This window comes from Solea senegalensis, unplaced genomic scaffold, assembly GCF_019176455.1.
Source record: "Solea senegalensis isolate Sse05_10M unplaced genomic scaffold, IFAPA_SoseM_1 scf7180000014935, whole genome shotgun sequence".
Classification (NCBI taxonomy): Eukaryota; Metazoa; Chordata; class Actinopteri; order Pleuronectiformes; family Soleidae; genus Solea; species Solea senegalensis.
Genome location: NW_025321174.1, coordinates 14,917 through 33,824, shown reverse-complemented (window position 1 = coordinate 33,824; position 18,908 = coordinate 14,917). Strand labels below are relative to the sequence as shown.

The 18,908-nt window shown below is 41.5% G+C and overlaps 2 protein-coding genes across 2 annotated transcripts; both read left to right on the top strand.

The window, feature by feature from the left end:
* Positions 1-676: 676 nt before the first annotated feature.
* Positions 677-13,472, top strand: LOC122761727 (myosin-binding protein H-like; the record flags this gene model as incomplete). The annotated part of the gene is made up of 8 exons (XM_044016975.1): positions 677-765; positions 860-1,055; positions 2,468-2,607; positions 2,692-2,851; positions 4,573-4,709; positions 9,382-9,568; positions 10,710-10,753; positions 13,223-13,472. Coding segments are annotated over 7 exons (944 nt in total), but the record flags the coding sequence as incomplete, so codon positions are not given.
* Positions 13,473-15,626: 2,154 nt separating this feature from the next.
* Positions 15,627-18,747, top strand: LOC122761724 (protein ALP1-like). The gene is made up of 2 exons (XM_044016970.1): positions 15,627-15,767; positions 16,939-18,747. Exons 1-2 carry the CDS (start codon positions 15,652-15,654, stop codon positions 17,927-17,929), a joined length of 1,107 nt encoding a protein of 368 aa, XP_043872905.1. The 5' UTR covers positions 15,627-15,651; the 3' UTR covers positions 17,930-18,747.
* Positions 18,748-18,908: the final 161 nt, after the last annotated feature.

The following is an 18,908-nucleotide window of genomic DNA, read 5'->3' as shown; positions in this document are numbered from 1 at the left end:
CCCTGCTAAATGTGAAACACTGGACTTTTTAAGACTTTTTAAGGATCCACTGTAGCCCCGGAGGGGAACCACGGACACGTCAGACCTCAGTGAGGACAGAGATGAGTGGACAGCAGGGTGGGAGAGGTGATGGAGGGCAGCAGCTTGCTGGTTTTATGTGTCCTCTAAGCCCACAGAGATTTGCTGCTCCTGCAGAAACACGCAAGGGATGCTGTTGCTGACACTTAGCACCCGGGCCTGAACGACAGCGCCCAGCAAAGGAAAAAAAGAGAAAGAAATCCAGGACAGATCATCATCTGATGAATCATCTGTGTGATTTAATTCGTGTGTGAAGTGCAGCGCGCAGCAGTTTTCAGATCAGTTTGTCGGACGGTGAGTGACAAAGCTTTCTGGCTGCTTCTTCGTTTATCGAGAGGCGATGGAACGCGTGTCAGCATCGCGTCATCAAGAGTTATTTCAGGAGGAGGAGGAGGCTTCTTCCTCCTTTGCATCTCTCTACCCAGATACTGTACTTTACCACACACACAGCCATCCTTTTAAGGAGTCTGTGTTGACTTCCATTCATTTGGACAAACTAAACAAAGCCAAATCTTGAACCTTAACCATAATCAGTTATTGCCCAATCGACTGACAAGGTCAGTCGTGAACATGACTGACTTGAGTTTTTGTGTTCCAGATCGTCCCAAGATCCGCATGCCACGCATTCTCCGCTCTCGCTACATCCGACAGGTCGGAGAGCAGGTCAACGTGGTCATTCCATTTCTCGTAAGTCGCCGCAAAAGACGTTTAATCCTGAAGATTTCATGATCACGACTCACTACAAGCACTGTTACTTTTCTTTTTTTTAATTCCCTCTCAGGGGAAACCCAAACCCGTGGTGTCGTGGCTGAAGAACGGTCAGCCTCTGGACATGAAGAGGGTCAACATCAGGAACAGCGACCGGGACAGCATCATGTTCATCCGCTCGGCCGAGAGGGAGGACTCCGGCAATTACGAGATGACCGTCAAAGTGGACAGCTTTGAAGACAAAGCCACGCTCGTGCTGCAGATTGTGGGTGAGTCGCGTGTCCTTTTCTTTTCTTCACACGCCGGACAAACATGAGCATGGAAACAGGTGCGTGACATGTGTTAATGTTCTGCTTGTGCGTGTGCACACACCACTTGTTGATTTGTTCACACCTTGAACAACAAGGATTTCACACTGTTGCCTGTTTGATCTAACACAGTAAGAAGGACACGTCTTTCTTTTTCTGTTTTGTTCTTTCCCATAAACACAGAGTTGTTTCAGTAAATGTCTTCACACACACGGAACCTCTAAAGCCTCTGAAGCCTGTAGTACATGTGCCAGGCCTGTATGTGGTGCTGTAACGCATGTATAACATGGAGCATGTGCATAAAGGTGGCACAAAGTCGTGTATTGATTGTGTACATGACAATGCAAGGGTAACATTTTGAGATTTTTTCACGCCGAGTACAGTTTTCCAAAAACAACACATTTTTAAAATTTCAACTTTGACACAAAAAACAATCAGTGTTGAAATTCTCCAACTGACGTTTTATCTACAGAGACCCTTTAAAAAAGGAAAAAGCTTGGAATAAAGTCTGTGAGGAAGTTGGTCTACCTGGTCTGGCCAAATACACACAAAAATAGCATTCTGGGGCTCCCAAAATGCGGGTTCCATGTGGAAAATAAGCAGATATGATACAAAATAGTCAGTGCACAAAAGCAAGTAGACATTGGCTGGGCCAGGCATCGCAAAACATTGGCCGCATTTTTGCTTCATTGCGTCATTTTCTCCATTTGTTTGTGTTGAAAAATTACAACTCTGCTTCACCTCACATAACGATGGAAAAACCAAATCATATCACGTCCATGACATCACGTCACATCTTTGTCTGGCGTCCAGCCAGACTCGGTTCACAAGACTAGAAGCTTTATCTACTGAGATTGTTTTAAAAAAAAGAAAGAAAAAAATGAGGCAAAAGCTTGGAGTAAAGTCAGCAAGGTGTTCCACAAGGCTCTGCGTTAGGCCCCATACCTTTCTGAACTTAAGATAAGACACCTGGAGCTAATGCAGGTTTAACTGGTTCTTATCTTATTGTACCAACATAATTTATTTGTAGGCTTCATCAAAAATCTTGAATCTAAAAGTTACAAAAGAATTGTGGTGTTCCCCAAGGCTCCACTTTAGGCCTCATATTGCTTTTTAAACTTTTGATATGACATCAGAAGCTGATGCATTTTTTTATCTTAGCAACAGATTTAACAGAAAATTTAACGTGGGCAGGGTCATCATAGCATAGACACTTTGCATCGAGGTCTGCGGACAGCAGAAATTGGAACCTTGCCAGAACAGGTACCAATAACAACACCAGGTACCGGGTACTAGTCGAGTTGACCTGAGAAGTGCTCGGACTGTGTAATGGAAAAGCCTTGTTTATGGTTAACAGTGGTGTTTCTCCTCAGAGCTGCCTGGTCCTCCTGCCAGTGTGAAGCTGGTCGATGCCTGGGGCTTCAACGCTTCCCTGGAATGGACTCCTCCAAAGGACAACGGCAACTCAGACATCACCGGCTACACCGTTCAGAAGGCAGACAAGAAAACCGGGGTAAGGTCAACGTCCAAGTGCAGATGCACCAAAGACAGGACCTCTGGAAAGTGTCTGACACTGCGTTTTATCCTCGTCCTGCAGGACTGGTTCACGGTGCTGGAGCATTTCCACAGACTCAGTGTCACCGTCACCGACCTCGTCATGGGAAACTCGTACGTATTCAGGGTGTTCGCCGAGAACCAAGTGGGGCGGAGTCAGACGGCTGCCGTCACCAAAAAGGTGGCCACCGTCCCGAAGACAGGTGACCTCCTGTCCCACCCACTCACTGTGTAGTTCAGGTAGTATGAGCGCCCCCTGCTGTGAGAACCAAGCTGAGATACAGAGGTTTCTTTCAGCCACTTAACAAAAGACTCTCACTCTCTACACCTGCCTGTTTATCTTTAAATACATATGCATTAGAGGAGTTCAGGTCTTGTGAAGTGCAGGTGAATACGGAACAGATTCGGGATTGAAGACAAGGAAAAACTAATTTTAGCAATTTAACAAATTCCTAAAACTTTATAACTTTTATGTCAACAAAGTCTAAGATATCTTAAGAATATGTTAATATCTTTATCTCACTGTTATTCAGACTTTCCAACAGGAAACTGGAGTTTGTAAACCACTGATTCTCCCACACCAAATTCATGATTTTAACATCACAGCACACTTAATGTTAATCCACTGCTGCCTCCATCACTAAGTTCAAATGATTCATTTTGTGATTTCGGCTTTTGAAATATTTCATTCAGACGTATTGTAGTGACAAAAAGTGACCACACGAGGCAGCAGTAGACCATCAGCTCCTCCCCCCGAGAGCTAAAATCACTGATTTTCTCTATGGACTTTGGTGTGAGATAAAGTAATAAACATTTACTTAAGCTATGACTAAAATCAGTTTTTTTAGCCACATTTTCACTCAGACTGACCCTCAGGCTGTTTCTCAGCAGCAGGGGGCGCTCACAGCACAGAACACATGTCAATGCCTCACACTTGAATTATCCCCTTTAAGTGAGCGGAGGACGAATTGTTTGAATGAGTAAGGGCTTAAGAGGCAGTGCGGCACTACAAGTGTCCGCTTTAATGACGGCAGTGTGTGTGTCTGTGAGAGTGTGTGTGTGTGTGTGTGTGTGTTTACAGAGTGGAAGCCTCGGCTCTGCTTTAATCCTAAACGAGCAGCAGCAGCAGCAGCAGCTCTCTCTATCTCGGCTCACGTCCAGCAACCAGTGAAATAAAAGAAGCTCCGACAACATTCACACAGCTGTTAGAGCAAATGTGTGTGTGTGTGTGTATATTTGTTTCACGACACATCATTTGCTGTTTATATGTCTGTGTGTCTGTACATGACACGTATGTACGTACGCACGTGTCATTCCTGAGAACACGATATCTGAGTAACGCCTTGAGAGAATTTCCTCACATTTGTTATAAATGTTCACTTGGACTCAAAGTGGAACTCTGGAGGTCAAAGGTCAAGGTCGCTGTGGCTGCATAGAACAAAGTGTATGCACAGCGAAAGACACACAGTTGTACTTTTTATTTTAACTTTTCTTTTTTGTGCAAAGACGCAAGTAAGTGTGAAATTCCCAGGCAAATCTGTTGTTTTGCTAACTTCTCAACTGAAACACTATGTTTACATGCACAGTTTAACCGAGTTGAGGCCGTAGTACGACTAAGACAGACAACCGGACAACATGAACTTGAAAAAAAATATTGGCCTTGTATGTGTGACTCCGCCTCCGTAGGTGGCACTGTATCTCTCTCTATGTGTGTCAAAGACCGGGGAGGACAGAGCGCCAAGTCCAACTCCAGTCCGACTAAGTGTATACATGCAGGAGTAATCAGACTATGAATCACATTATCCAGGTATGACGGATTAAAATCGGACTAGTCTTAGTTGGACTAACATATCTGGATAATGCGATTCATAGTCCAGGTTTTTGTGTAGTCACCATCGTGACCCTTTGCCTCATGTGTTCACAGGTATCGTCTATAAACCTCCTCAGTACGTGGACCACGACTTCGCCGAGGCCCCGAAGTTCACCACGCCCCTGAGCAACCACGCCGCCACAGTGGGATACACCACCAAGCTGCTGTGTGCTGTCCGTGGATGCCCCAAGGTCAGACACTCACTCACTCACTGACTCATGACAAAGCTGCGATATAACATGTTCACATCTTCATCTGTTCGACAGACTTTTACAACAGGAAACTGAAGTTTGTAAACCGCTCACTCTCCCACACCAAATCCCATAGAGAAAATCAACGATTTTACGTCACAGCACACAGGAGTTGTTGATCCACTGCTGCCTCCATCACTAAGTTCAAATGTGATATTTTGTGACTTTGGAGTTTGAAAACCTTCGTTCAGATTTACCTCAGTGACACAAGGTGACCACACGAGGCAGCAGTGGACGAGCAGCTCCTGTGTCCCCATGAGCTAAAATCACTGATTTTCTCTATGGGATTTGGTACTGTAGTAAGTGGGTGGTTTACAAAGCAGCAAAACTGGTATTAATTGTAATGTGTGGTAAAATGGGAAGAAAAGGGACAAATCTTTTTGATTGTATGAAGAAACTGAAGAGTCAGTCTCGCTGTTTGTTCATAGAGGTATTTCCATTTCCCTCGTTAGACATCTGTTGTGTTCTGAATTCTAATGGGAGAGTCTGGATAAACCATTTGAGTGTGCGACATATTCTGTTTCAAAGGAGGTCTTAATTTTTCACCGCTCTCAAGACACAGGGCAGGGCGAGCGCTGGTATGTGAGTGTGAAGTGTCAGTGCCTCTCCCTGCTGCTCTGGGTAAACATATCTTTACAGTTGTCTGGCTGACGTAGGCGGCTTAAGTGGAAATGCATTTAATTATGCATCCTCGCCGTCCTCGCCGTGTCTCCAAGGTCAGACGGCAGTGGACGGACAGTGGACACAAGTCAAGACAAATCAAACAGAAGACAGTTAAGACGACTTATAGTCTTATATCCAAAATCTACTTAAAGTTCCAAATTCTATTTATAATTCTAAATCCCACTGATGGGTCAGAGGGTGTCGTCCTGAAGAGTCATGAGCGCGACGTCCGACACAAGAATCAAAGTGCTGTACAACACAACTGTAGATCAAAGTTAAAAAGACTTCAAAATCTCTGAAAACATGAACGTTAATCTCCAACATTTAGCAAAGCAAATTGTTGTACAAGTCACTGGTTTGTTTGAGTCGAGCTAGAACAGAAAAGTGCCGTAAGATAAAAAGCTAAACACAGACTGTAATCCGTCCTCTTGTGTCTCACGTCTTGTATCTGTGTCGTCCTCTGTCCCGTCGTGTGTGTGTAGAGTCAGTCACACTGATAACAGAGCTTCAGTGTGAAAGCAGCTGGTAAAAATATCACCACAGGACAGTAAAATGTAACCTCTTATCTTACATGTGCTGCTGCTCTGGCAGCTTCTTTATCACAGGACGACTTATCGCTCAAATATGCCTCTCTGCTGCAGGGACGGACGTCCTCCAAGACAGAGAAGCTGGAATCACCACGTTCTAAAAACATCAAATCATTTATATTTAATATGAGTTGAAGAAGTGGGAGTTCGATTCCAAGAAACCCGTCCATGTTCCTGTCTTCTTCTAACTTTCCTGTTCTCTTTGTCGCTGTTCTTTGTCTTAAATATTGTCCATTTAACCATATTTCTTTAAACCGAGCTTCCTGTTGTCGTAGACGCTGCGTCATCATTTCCATTATGTCCATATTTCCTCTACAATCCTCAAATCTAGTTTATTATACTTTCGATCTTTGGTAAAACAAAGTGTGATGTGTTCTCCACATCTTCTCCTCACGTTCTCGTGTTCTCCACATCTTCTCCACATGTTCTTTTCATGTTATCGTGTTCTCCACAGCTTCTCCTCACATTGTCCTCATGTTCTCCACATCTTCTCCTCATGTTCTTTTCATGTCCTCATGTTCTCCACATCTTCTCCCCACATTGTCCTCACATTGTCCTCATGTTCTCCACATCTTCTTTTCATGTTCTCCACATCTTCTCCTCATGTTCTCCACGTGTTCTCTTCATGTTCTTGTGTCCTCCACATCTTCTCCTCACGTTCTCCACATCTTCTTCTCCACATCTTCTCTTCATGTTCTCCACATGTTCTTTTCATGTTCTCATGTTCTCCACATCTTCTCCTCATGTTCTCCATGTGTTCTTTTCATGTTCTTGTGTCCTCCACATTTTCTCCTCACATTCTCCTCATGTTCTCCACATCTTCTCCACATGTTCTTTTCATGTCCTCATGTTCTCCACATCTTCTCCTCACATTCTCCTCATGTTCTCCACATGTTCTCTTCATGTTCTTGTGTTCTCCACATCTTCTCCTCACATTCTCTTCATGTTCTCCACATCTTTCATGTTCTCCATCTTCTGCTCATGTTCTTGTTCTTTTCATGTTCTTGTGTCCTCCACATCTTCTCCTCATGTTCTCTACATGTTCTCTTCATGTTCTCATGTCCTCCACATCTTCTCCTCATGTTCTCTACATGTTCTCTTCATGTTCTCGTGTCCTCCACATCTTCTCCTCACATTCTCCTCATGTTCTCCACATGTTCGCTTCATGTTCTCATGTTCTCCACATCTTCTCCACATGTTTCTCCAATCTTCATTCAATTCCCATATTTCTTTGGCTTTTTAATGTTAAATGAAGGTTAGTTACGTGTGCTAGAAACAATGAAATCGACTATAAATATGATCAAATTCTGCTATAACACAAATAAATAGACTTAAAACTAAATAAGTGTTATTACGTGACCCTTTTAAAGTAATATTCCAACAATTCCATCTATTTTTTAATCAATATATAATATTTATATGTATGTAAGAAAGGTATTCAATGTAATAAATATGATGATTATCAGCACAGCAGCCTTTAAAACCAGGAAAAGTCATCACCTGCATCTCTGCTTCCCTCTGGTGGAGGGTTGGTCTCACAGCGTCTCCTCTGACGCCGTGTCCTCAGCTCTGTCCATCTGTGCTGGACACAAACTGAAGTCAGAAACATGAAACCTGGTCTTGAGCTCAGGGTTTCAGTCTCACTCTCCCTGCACGAACATTTCCTCACGGTGTGACAGCTTCGCGGTTCAGGCTGATTTTGCTGATCCTGATCCGGTTTCACTTTCTGGTGACGCGTTTCAGATCAGCCCAGTTACACACATGGACTTGTGCTTAACCGGGTTTTTAAAATAGCCATTTCCTCTATTCTGAGAAGGTGACTCGGAGCGTTAATTCTGTCCGAATATTCTTCACTGTGTCAGTGAGGAGGTGTTCGCTGATGAATGACTTCGACTCCACGTCACTGCTGTCCTGCACGACTCAGTCAAACTGTTTCTGACAAGCTGGTGTATTTTTACTACACGCGTAAAGGCACAGTTCACGTCTTTATCTCACTGTTTCCAACAGGAAAGTGAAGTTTGTGAACCGCTCACTCTCCCACACCAAACCCCATAGAGAAAATCAGTGATTTTAACCTCACAGCACACAGGAGTTGTTGATCCACTGCTGCCTCCATCACTAAGTTCAAATGTCTTATTTTATGAATTTGCGGTTCGAAATCATTCATTCATATTCACCATAGTGGCACAAACTGACCACACAAGGCTGAAGTAGACCAGCAGCCCCTGTGTCCCAGTGAGCTAAAATCATTGATTTTCTCTATGGGGTTTGGTGTGGGAGAGTGAGTGGTTTACAAACTTCACTTTCCTGTTGGAAAAGTCTGTCTAACAGTGAGATAAAGACGTGAACGTATTCATAAAATGTCATAGACAGGAGAAGACGGACGTTTGTGTCACTCTGTAAATTATCCCTCACCAAACCCCATAGAGAAAATCAGTGATTTAACATCACAGCACACAGGAGTTGTTGATCCACTGCGGCCTCCATCACTAATTTCAAATGTCTTATTTTGTAAAATTCGGGGTTTGAAAACCTTCAGGCAGCAGTAGACCAGCAGCTCCTGTGACAAATGACTTTTCTCTCTCTGGAAACTGATTCTTTACAAATATCAAATCTAAATGAGTTTATGACTCATGTGTTGCCAGACTCGGTGGCTTCACATCAGGCCAAAAATGACGCCCCCTGAGCTGTAATTATATGGACAGTATATCACAGCCTGTCATGAGCTACATCTTTTTAATTTTAACGCTCTGACTCTGTGCGTCCTGAAATATCTCTTTAACACAGACGAGGGGTTCAAATTAGGAGTTAAATTAAACTGTACAGAGGAGCTCGGGTTACACTCAGCTGGACAAACACTGTCAAGTGTCCATTACGTCCTCTCCATCTTCATTAAGCCCCCACTGAGCTGTTTTCATACTCTGCTGCTGCTGCTGGAAAACAAAATCTCCAACTGACTGTGTGTCACTGCTGCTCGTCTCTTTAAGTAACTTAACAGCTCTCCCGCACCAAACTCCATAAAACAAATCAGTGATTTTAGCTGCCGTGGACACAGGTACTGCTGCCTCGTGTGGTCACTTTGTGCCACTGAGGTTAATTTTTTTTAAAGAATTTAAAATGCCGAATTTACAAAATAAGACATTTGAACTCAGTGATGGACGCAGCAGTGGATCAACAACTCCTGTGTTGCTGTGATGTAAAATCTCTGATTTTCTCTATGGGGTTTGGTGCAGGGAAGTGAGTAATTGAAATAATAATGTGAAATAATGCCATTTTTCACTGTAGTTGTAGAGGACGTTTGGGATTGTCCACTGTTTCTTAACGATACCGTTTCCTTTTCCTCGTCCTCCGTCTCCTTCCAGCCAAAGATCGAGTGGATGAAAAACCAGATGATCATCGGTAACGACCCAAAGTACAGACAGATCTCAACCCAGGGCGTCTGCTCGCTGGAGATCAGGAAGCCCAGCAGCTTCGACGGAGGCGTGTACACCTGCAGAGCCAAGAATGACCAGGGGGAGGCAGTGGTCTCCTGCAAGCTGGAGGTCAAGAGTACGTATCACGTCCTGAAAAACTAACAACGGGATATCTTTAAGTTAACATCAGGAAACAAACATCGATAGAAATGAGACTTAAAAAACTTCCTGCAGTTGCAAACATACGCACATTCGGTGTAGTACCTCTCCAGATCAGCAGGTGGCAGTAAACCCGCTCACTGTCTGCTGCCACCAACGGCCACAATTAGATTGTATTATGAAAATAGTAATAGTTTCCCAGTCCAGAGATTGAAGTCAGAACTGTCCTAAACTGGTATTCTCTTGGATGTCCACAAGGGGGCGACTCCTCTGCTTTGTACAGTTTGTACGGGTGCATTCTAGTTGTAGTCGGAAGTCGGAATTTAATAAGGTAAAGCCCCAATGAGTCAGATTTACTCATCTTCACTCTTTAACTTTAAAGACTCAGATTTCCATCTCAAAATGTGGGAGCAACCTCACCGACTCAAAATCCTATGCCGGGGTTGGTGAGATCGCTACAACTTTTTGAGTTGGAAATCTGAGTTGAGGAGTGTACCTCTTGACCAATGAGCTTAATAAATATTGCTTGGCTAGAATCCTTAAAACTAGCTTGTAAATGCAGCCACATTCAGACTGTACTGTTCCTGAAAACAAGGCCAAAAAATAGACGAAACTGGCCAAACTTTAAGAAAGTAACTTTCTCCTCAGTTCAATTTTCCAACTCAGAAACTCAGAGAAACCTTCCCGACCCTGGCGTAGGATTTTAAAATGGCTGCCACTCGTTGTGTACACTGCTACCACTGTAGTTAATAGTTTTATTTCTTACACAAAAACACTGAACAATAGTTTTCAGTTGAACATGTGGCTACGTTGTCTGTGTGTGTGCAAAATACTGTGTGTAGCTTTGTTATTGACTGTGCTAACAGTGGCTAACGATGGCTAACAGTGGCTAGCCCGAGATACCGAGATTTGCGTCCATGTTTACATCCATAAATCTAGGATAATCTGAGCCTAACTTTTCACTTAATTCAGTCTGTAAAAATTTTTCCTGAGATGTTAATGTTCTCAATCTCTACTATTACTTGTATTTTGTAAATAGCGGCGCTACTTTAGAGTCAAATAGAAAAGGAAGCTTTGTTTACTGTAGCTGAATTGAATTTGTCTTTGTCTTTCAACAGAGGTGATTCATCCAGAGGCAGAGAAGAGCAAATAAACGAATGAGGTAAGGAACAAACAGAGAGAATCAGATATTCAAGAGTTCCTCATTTGTCGTTTCACTTTATATTTTAATTTCCTCAGAAAAATGACCTTTGATTAATGTGATAAAATCTACATTAGCTTTTATATCTGAAGAATTATCTTCATGTCTGACAGTTAGACTTTTCCAACCACTCACTCTCCCACACCAGTTGTTGATCCACTGCTGCCTCCATCACTAAGTTCAAATGTCTTATTTTGTAAATTCAGCCTCTTAAATTCTTCATTTTAAATTTACCTCAGTGACACAAAGTGACCACACGAGGCAGCAGTAGACCATGAGCTAAAATCACTGATTTTCTCACTGATTTTTTCTGGGTTTTGGTGTGGGAGAGTGAGTGCTTTATAACCTCCGGTGAGATAAAGTGTCACAAATATATTCTTAAGATATTGTGGACTTATGTAAGTGTATATTTTATTTAATGAGGTTTTTGTTTGTGTAGGTTTGAGGAAGACCGGTCTTGGTTACAGAGTTGACCTTCAGTGAGGTCAGGGTCACGGGGGTTCACACTTCTCTGTGGTCGGGGGGCACATTTCTCCCCGCCCCCCCCCCCCACAACTGACCGTGTCCTCGTCGTGTACGGACGCGTTCACGCCTGTATTTACAGCTGTGATCACATTTCCAACGCAGCCACAACGAGAGCAGAGAAATAATTGTGGAAAAATAATCTTATTTTACTAATTGACAGCCCCATTAGAAATGAGCCAAATATTCTTACATTGATTATAATTTTCTGTCTTTAAAGTCAACGAATCTGCCAGTGGGGTGAGCAAATTTAGCTTGGCTAGAAATCTTCAAACTAGCTCGTAAATTTTGCAACTTTCAGACATAAAACGAGGAAAAACTGGCTGAAATTTACCAAAGTTGTACTTAACATAAGCAAAGAAATTCTGCCATGTAAGAAATGTTCACTTAAAATGAGTCTTCCATTACTTTAAGCTCGAACCTTAGTATTTTCATATTTGCAGACACACACCAATATGTGACAGTGAATTTTACTCGTAATTAAAGATTAAAGTGCGCTATAATATCTGATTAAGACAAATGTTTGATTTTTTCCTTAAAATTGTATTATTTTTCTCCTACAAAATTTGATTACCAAGATTATTTTTTAGTCCATTTTTTTTGGACTAGAAACTAGATTTGTTTTACTTTCTTTTTGCAGTGCAGAAGTAAAATTCAGTAAATATGAGAAATTCTGCGGTATAGAGACTCATTCTAAGTGAACCTTTTTTAGATTTCACATTACATTTTGAAGATATACTTTGTATTTCTTCAAATATTTGCCACTTATGTCCAGTTTTGGGCCAGTTTTTTTTCTTTTAAGTGGCTGCCTATTTACAAAGTAGTTTTAAGTTTTACAGTCAAGCACAATTAGCTGACCTAATTTGCAGATTCTTTATCTTAAAACAAGAAAATGTAAATAGATTTAAGGATATTTGGCTTATTTGCCAGCGGGCGTTTGTGTGTATCTGTACAGCGTGTGTGTGTGTGTGGTGGGGTGATGTCAGCTCTGTAGCTTCTAAAACGTCTCCAGATGATTTGACGTTGCCAAACTCTTCACATTACCATGAGTCAACAGGCGGAGAGGATTACTGTGAGGACGAGGGAGAATACCAGTGCAATTAATGCTCACTGGAAAATACGCCGCATATCTCTCTCTCGCTCACACACACACACACACACACGTTGTCCCTGAAGTGATTATGTACACATCCTGACCCTGTTTAACTTTCCCTCAGTGCCTTTAATGGACCAGCAGAAGTCCAGGTCTTATGTTTGAAGGTACGTTCACATGTGTGTGGAAATCCACCTCAGATTAAGTCTAAGATATCTTAAGAACAAATGTCTTATTTTTACAGTTCGGCTTTAAATATCCTTTGTTAAGGTTTAACTCAGTGACCCAAAGTGACCACACGAGGCAGCAGTGACCAGCAGCTCCTGTGTCCCCATGAGCTAAAATCACTGGTTTTCTCCAAGTAATTTGGTGTCGGTGTGTGTGAGTGGTTCAGAAACTTGAATATTTCCTGTTGGAAAAGATAAAGTGTCCAACATATTGTTAAGATATCCCAGCTTATCCCAAGTTTGTTAAACAACTCACTGTCCCACACCAAACCCCATAGAGAAAATCAGTGATTTTAGCTCTGTTGGTCTACTGCTGCCTCTTGTGGACATTTTGTCTCATTGAGGTCAATTTGAACACAGAATTTCTGATGCCGAATTTACAAGATAAGGCAACAGTGGATCAACAACTCCTGTGTGCTGTGATGTTAAAATTGTTGATATTTTCTCTATGGGCTTTGGTGCAGAGAGAGTGTGTGGTTTACAAACTGCAGTTTCCTGTTGGAAAAGTCTGTCTAACAGTGAGAAAAAGACGTGAACATGTTCTTAAACTGGGTTTTATTGTGTCTGTGAATCTTTTCTCTGCTTCAGAGAGTTCGAGGAGCTGAGAGAAGAAACAGTGTGTACATAATGAAGAAAGAAGAAGAAATGAATGGTGCAACGTTGCTGCGCCACCATACGTCCCACTGTATGTCGACTTAGTTGGTGAAATGTATGTGAGTCTATATTTACCATTTGCTGTTTGTCATAGTCGATCTTCACGTTCTGCTCAATAAACCTGCTGACGTGCTGCTGTCATGACTGTATGGATGTTTTAATAAAGAAAGTGTATTTCATTGTACATCATTTGGATTCTTTCGGACATTTGTAAACGCCGCACAGACACAGACTTGAAATAAAACTAAAATTACTCAGAGGGTAAAGACCTCCACCACAAGTCACCTGTGCTTTACAAACCAGTGCCATTTTGATCCACAACAACTTTGACAAAATGTATCTAGATCTGTTAATGTGTCACTGAGATATATACGTCTGTACGGAAGCCCCTTTCAAAATATATATTAGTAAGTCATAATACTGAGATACTAAGTCGTAATAATGACATACTAAGTCTTAATAATGACATAGTAAGTCGTAATATGGAGATACTAAGTTGCAATAATGAGATAATAAGTCGTAATAATGAGATAGTAAGTCATAATAATGAGATACTAAGTCGTAATAATGAGATAATAAGTCGTAATAATGAGATAGTAAGTTGCAATAATGAGATAATAAGTCGTAATAATGAGATACTAAGTTGTAATAATGAGATAATAAGTCGTAATAATGAGATAGTAAGTCGTGATAATGAGATACTAAGTTGTAATAATGAGATAATAAGTCGTAATAATGAGATACTAAGTCGTAATAATGAGATACTAAGTCGTAATAGTGAGATAGTAAGTCGCAATAATTAGATAGTAAGTCGCAATAATGAGATAATAAGTCAAAAAAATTAGATACTAAGTTGTAATAATGAGATACTAAGTTGTAATAATGAGATACTAAGTCGAAATAATGAGAAACTAAGTCGTTATACTGAGAAACTGTTATAATGACATAAAATTAATGAACATATAGTAACACATGTAAAGGGGAGTCCGTGGCCAAGTGTAAAGGGAACTTGGCTTGTTTCCGGTTCAAGTCCCCACAGGTCAAAAGGGCTGGGGTACTCTTGAGCAAGGAACCCAACCCCCAGACGCTACTCAGTGTGGCAGCCCACTAGCAGCAGACCTAATTCTAGGTTGGGTCAAATGCAGAGAAATAATTCCCCTAAGGGGATTAATAAAGTATAAGATTTAGATTAAATCTGTTTTTCTGTGTATGTAAATATTTAACACTCCATGTTCTGCTGTCTTTAAAGTCCTCGACCTCTCAGAAGAAGAAGGAAATGCCTTTTTGACTTTTACAGCACAGACTGATTTAAGAGTCTCATAAATCTGGACGTCACCGGACACTGACCGAGTCCAACGTTTACATTAACACGCTTGTCGTTTACTCAAGTGTGAAGTGGGAACATCGGAGCGTCCAGGAGGAACGTCGACCCACAATACACCTGGACTTATCATATCATGACGTAGCAATGATTGAGGAAGTGGTTAAATCTGGGACTAAGAGTTGAAATGTTTTTGGATTAAGTTAAGGTAAGACTGGTTATGGTTAAGTTTAGTGATAAGACTTTGTATCGTCTGTCCAAAATAATGGAATATAATATAATATAATATAATATAATATAATATAATATAATATAATATAATATAATATAATATAATATAATATAATATAATAATAGACTTGAATTAAAGTTGAGCAAAGAAGTGCATTCATGGTGTGTGAAGGCAATAATAATCTGTGTTATACTGACACCTAGTGGTCAGTGTGAAAAACATAAAATACGAATGGACAGATGATTTTTATTTTCTTGTATTTTACTGTCTTTAATGTCGCTAAATGACTTTTTAATCCAAATATGTATTTGTAAGAGTCTGAAAAATAATAACAATAAAACTATTGAATAAAATGAGAATTTAGTTTAATGGAATATGATTTTATTTTAATATAACATGATAAATACATTTTACAAACATGCAAATGTAAATAGAGACAAAGAAAACAGCATTTTTTTTTCATGTTTCCGAGTTCCGACTAAAATGGAATTCCCCACTGGGTTGAGTTTGATTTTAAATTACATGAATAAATTATACTGACATTATACTGAATATAATTTTAAAAAATTCTGGAAAACTGCAGTTGGGAATGCTGACTCATCCCCAGCTAATATAAGAGAAAAAATGGAACACTGTCGGTGGAAATCAATGAAAAAATGAAAACAAACCGCCGCTAAATGCGTTTTAGCAACACGACAGTCCCAACTGTAAAAAAAAAAAAGGGAAAAAGAGGCGGAACTCGGACACGTCGGAAGTGGCAGTGACATCACATCCGAGTGGACCAGCTGAGAAGGCGGAAGCAAAGCAAACATGGACGCTAGCAAGAAAGTCTTCTTGGTCGTCGCTCTTTCGGAGTACAAACAACTTTTAGACAAATATTCTCTGCACCTGAAGAAAAACTCCGAGGAGGATGAAAGACGCAGAAGGTATTTTCTTAGTATTAAGCGTATTTTTTTTTACGTGTCAGAACAGCGTTTTATTCGTCATTTCGTTGCCAAAACACTGCGACGTGACGGTCGGCGAACACTTACCAAAACAGGCTTATTTATTAAATGTGACATGTGCTGTTTTATATTCTTTTAAAAATAAATGTACCGAAAATAACAATTAAGATAGAAACTTTCACTCCAAACTAACAACTTCATCTGTGCTGCACTGACTAACTCTCCCAGAGCTAGCTTGACCCTAAATGTTTTTAGTTTTTTAACACATTTTATTACTTTTTTTTAACTTTATTGTCTTGAACAAAAATAAACAAGTACAAACTCAGTATTGTATGTACCAAAAGTACCACCTGTGTTTAAATATAAATAAAATAAATGATGTATGGGGTTAATCTAACAATTAAACAGTCCCTAAATACAGTAAGGTGTATATAAGAAAACATGTTAGTTAAGTGAAAATGTGTTTTGCAGAGAAGTAAAACATTTTTTTACATCAATAACATAAATAAAGTGGTTTTAACTTTCCTAAGAGATTCACAGAGGAAACAGTTTTTAGAGTGTTCCATACTGGGGCAGACTATATACATTAAATACCAATATATGTCACAATATAAATCAAATCAATCTTTCTATAAGGCTGGATATTTCTATGCTTTATCCCAATATATTTATATGATTTATGGGGATATGAAGCCACAGTAGCAGTAGATCATCTGAATGTGTGCCCAATGTTCAACGTTTCCACCCTGTAGTCCAGTTATAAGTTTTGGAATTGTTAGTTCTAAGACTCACTGAGTGTTCCTGAAACATCATGTCGTTGATATAATCTTTAAGCAACAACTTATGACTTAACCAATTAAAGATTTAAAGAAATTTAGAATATTGACCCATCTAACACTGGTGTAAGACGTAGAGCAAGTGACGTTGTGTATTTTATGGAGCTGTTCCACTGTACAGTTCCAGCATGACTCGGCACGGCTTGACTCCACTCGGTTTGGTATCATTCATGTCATTTTCCATGAATTCACAGTTCCTCCTCAAAGTAGGCACGTAGACGTCATAGCAACAGCTACGTGAAACTGTATCAGCTCAGTTCTTTGCTGAAACTGTGTCGTTACTATTCAAATGTAACATCTCCTTTTCACTCACACAGGATACTCATATCCACGATACTGCGGTCAAGGCAGCAGGTCATCCTGAAGACTGGGACTGCGTGGGAGGAGATGCAGAACATGGATGAGCGCACGTTTTCTCGCCACTTCCGAGTCTCCAAGCCGCAGTTTGAGTATCTGGCGATGAAGCTGCAGGTGAGCGGACTGGAGAAGGAGCACTGCCAGGGTCTGGCTCCCGTTCCCGTCACAAAAAAGGTCCTCATGTTCTTGTGGTACATGTCCAACCAGAGCAGCTTCAAAGAGATGTCAGAGACGTTCGAGGTGTCGCAGTCGACGGCGCACAGGGTGATCTCGGAGGTGCTGAACACCGTGTGCACGTTGGGCCCGACCTTTGTCTCGTGGCCAGATGCTTGTGAAAAAGCAGCGTCTGCGGCCGCGTTCCACCGCCTCTGCGGCCTCCGCGACGTCATCGGTGCGATCGACGGGTGTCACATTCGAGTGCAGAGGCCGCCTGTGAGAGGAGGAGACTACATGAACTGCAAGTCCTACTACTCTGTCCTCCTGCAGGGGATCGTAGACGACAGGGGGCGCTTCCTCGACATCTTTGCGGGACCACCAGGCAGAGTTGACGACACCACGATGCTGAGGGCGTCCAGCTTCTACGATGGCTGGCAGGAGAAGATGGGTGAGTACAGGCTGCTGGGAGACGGCGCCTACACGGGACACGGCTTCCCGTTTGTCGTCAGTCCTCGGAGCGAGAGCGAGAATCTGACTGAAGCGGACGAGCTGAGGAACTGCAGGATTGGCCGCGGGATGGCGGTGGCCGAGGAAGCTTTCGGACGCCTGAAGTGCAAGTGGAGGCGCCTTCGGGATCTGAGGAACACCCGCATTGACGCTGTGGTGATGACCGTCATGGCAGCGTGCTTCCTACACAACATGTGTAATGGGACTTTGGAAATATGCCAGGAGCATCCACAGGGCTGCCCGAGGCAGGGGGACGAAAATGAAGAGATCATTTGTCTTACTGTTTGATCTGTGAAGCTGTGGTTCCGTCGGGGTACGGACCGGGTTTGGAACGGTAAAGTCCTGGGTCAGGCTGTGCCCCATGGCTCTGGAGCGTGATGTCCTACTGGTGTGACAACAACGCAACACTTCTTTTCCTTCTTAGTGGTAGATTGCTATTTAAAACTGCCTCAGAATCCATGGGATGTTCACACCAGTCGCAAGGGAGTGACGTTTTTCTCTCCACCCTGACTGTACTGTACCATTTTACTCTGACGCCCCAAAGATCAGGGTACCAGAATGGAACAGTAGAGGGCGGGGCTGATTATTTTGGTGCTATTCCAAATAGAAAACGGCAAAAGAAACAAGCACTGTACTAAACGGGTTGTCGTTTAGTAAAGTCTGCAAAGTCTGGCTTCCCTCGCTGTGAAAGGATGAAGAATACAAGAATACGTCTGAGCTGCTTGTGCTGTTTAAGTTTTATAAGTATAAAAAGTTCTATATATTAAGGGTTATTTGCAAAATGCTATATTGTGATACACTCACTCTAGTGCTGTTGTGAGTGAGCACATGGCGCCATCTAGTGGACTAATTTATGATCGTCCACAAGATTAATGTTTATCTGTAACATTAGGTAAAGCGTTTATCATCAAAACCTGAGCTTAAGTGACTGAGCAACAGAAATTTGATAATTGTAATAATTTGTAAAAGAAATTGGCTGATTATTCTACCCAATCGATAAATCTGTGTACGGACAAGGAGTGCTGTGTAATTTTCTCTCTTAATTAACTGCTTTTATTATTATTTTACAGCACCACAGTGAAGTAATTAAAGGAAAACAGTCTGGACTGATGAATACAAACCTTTATTAGAACGAGGGCTGCCACGAACGGTTATTTTCATCTTCGACTAATTTAGTTTGGTCCTTAAAAGGTTTGAAAAATGTCGATCATTGTGTCTCAAATGTCTTTGTTTTTGTCCACAAACTAAAATGATTCAGTTTTAATGA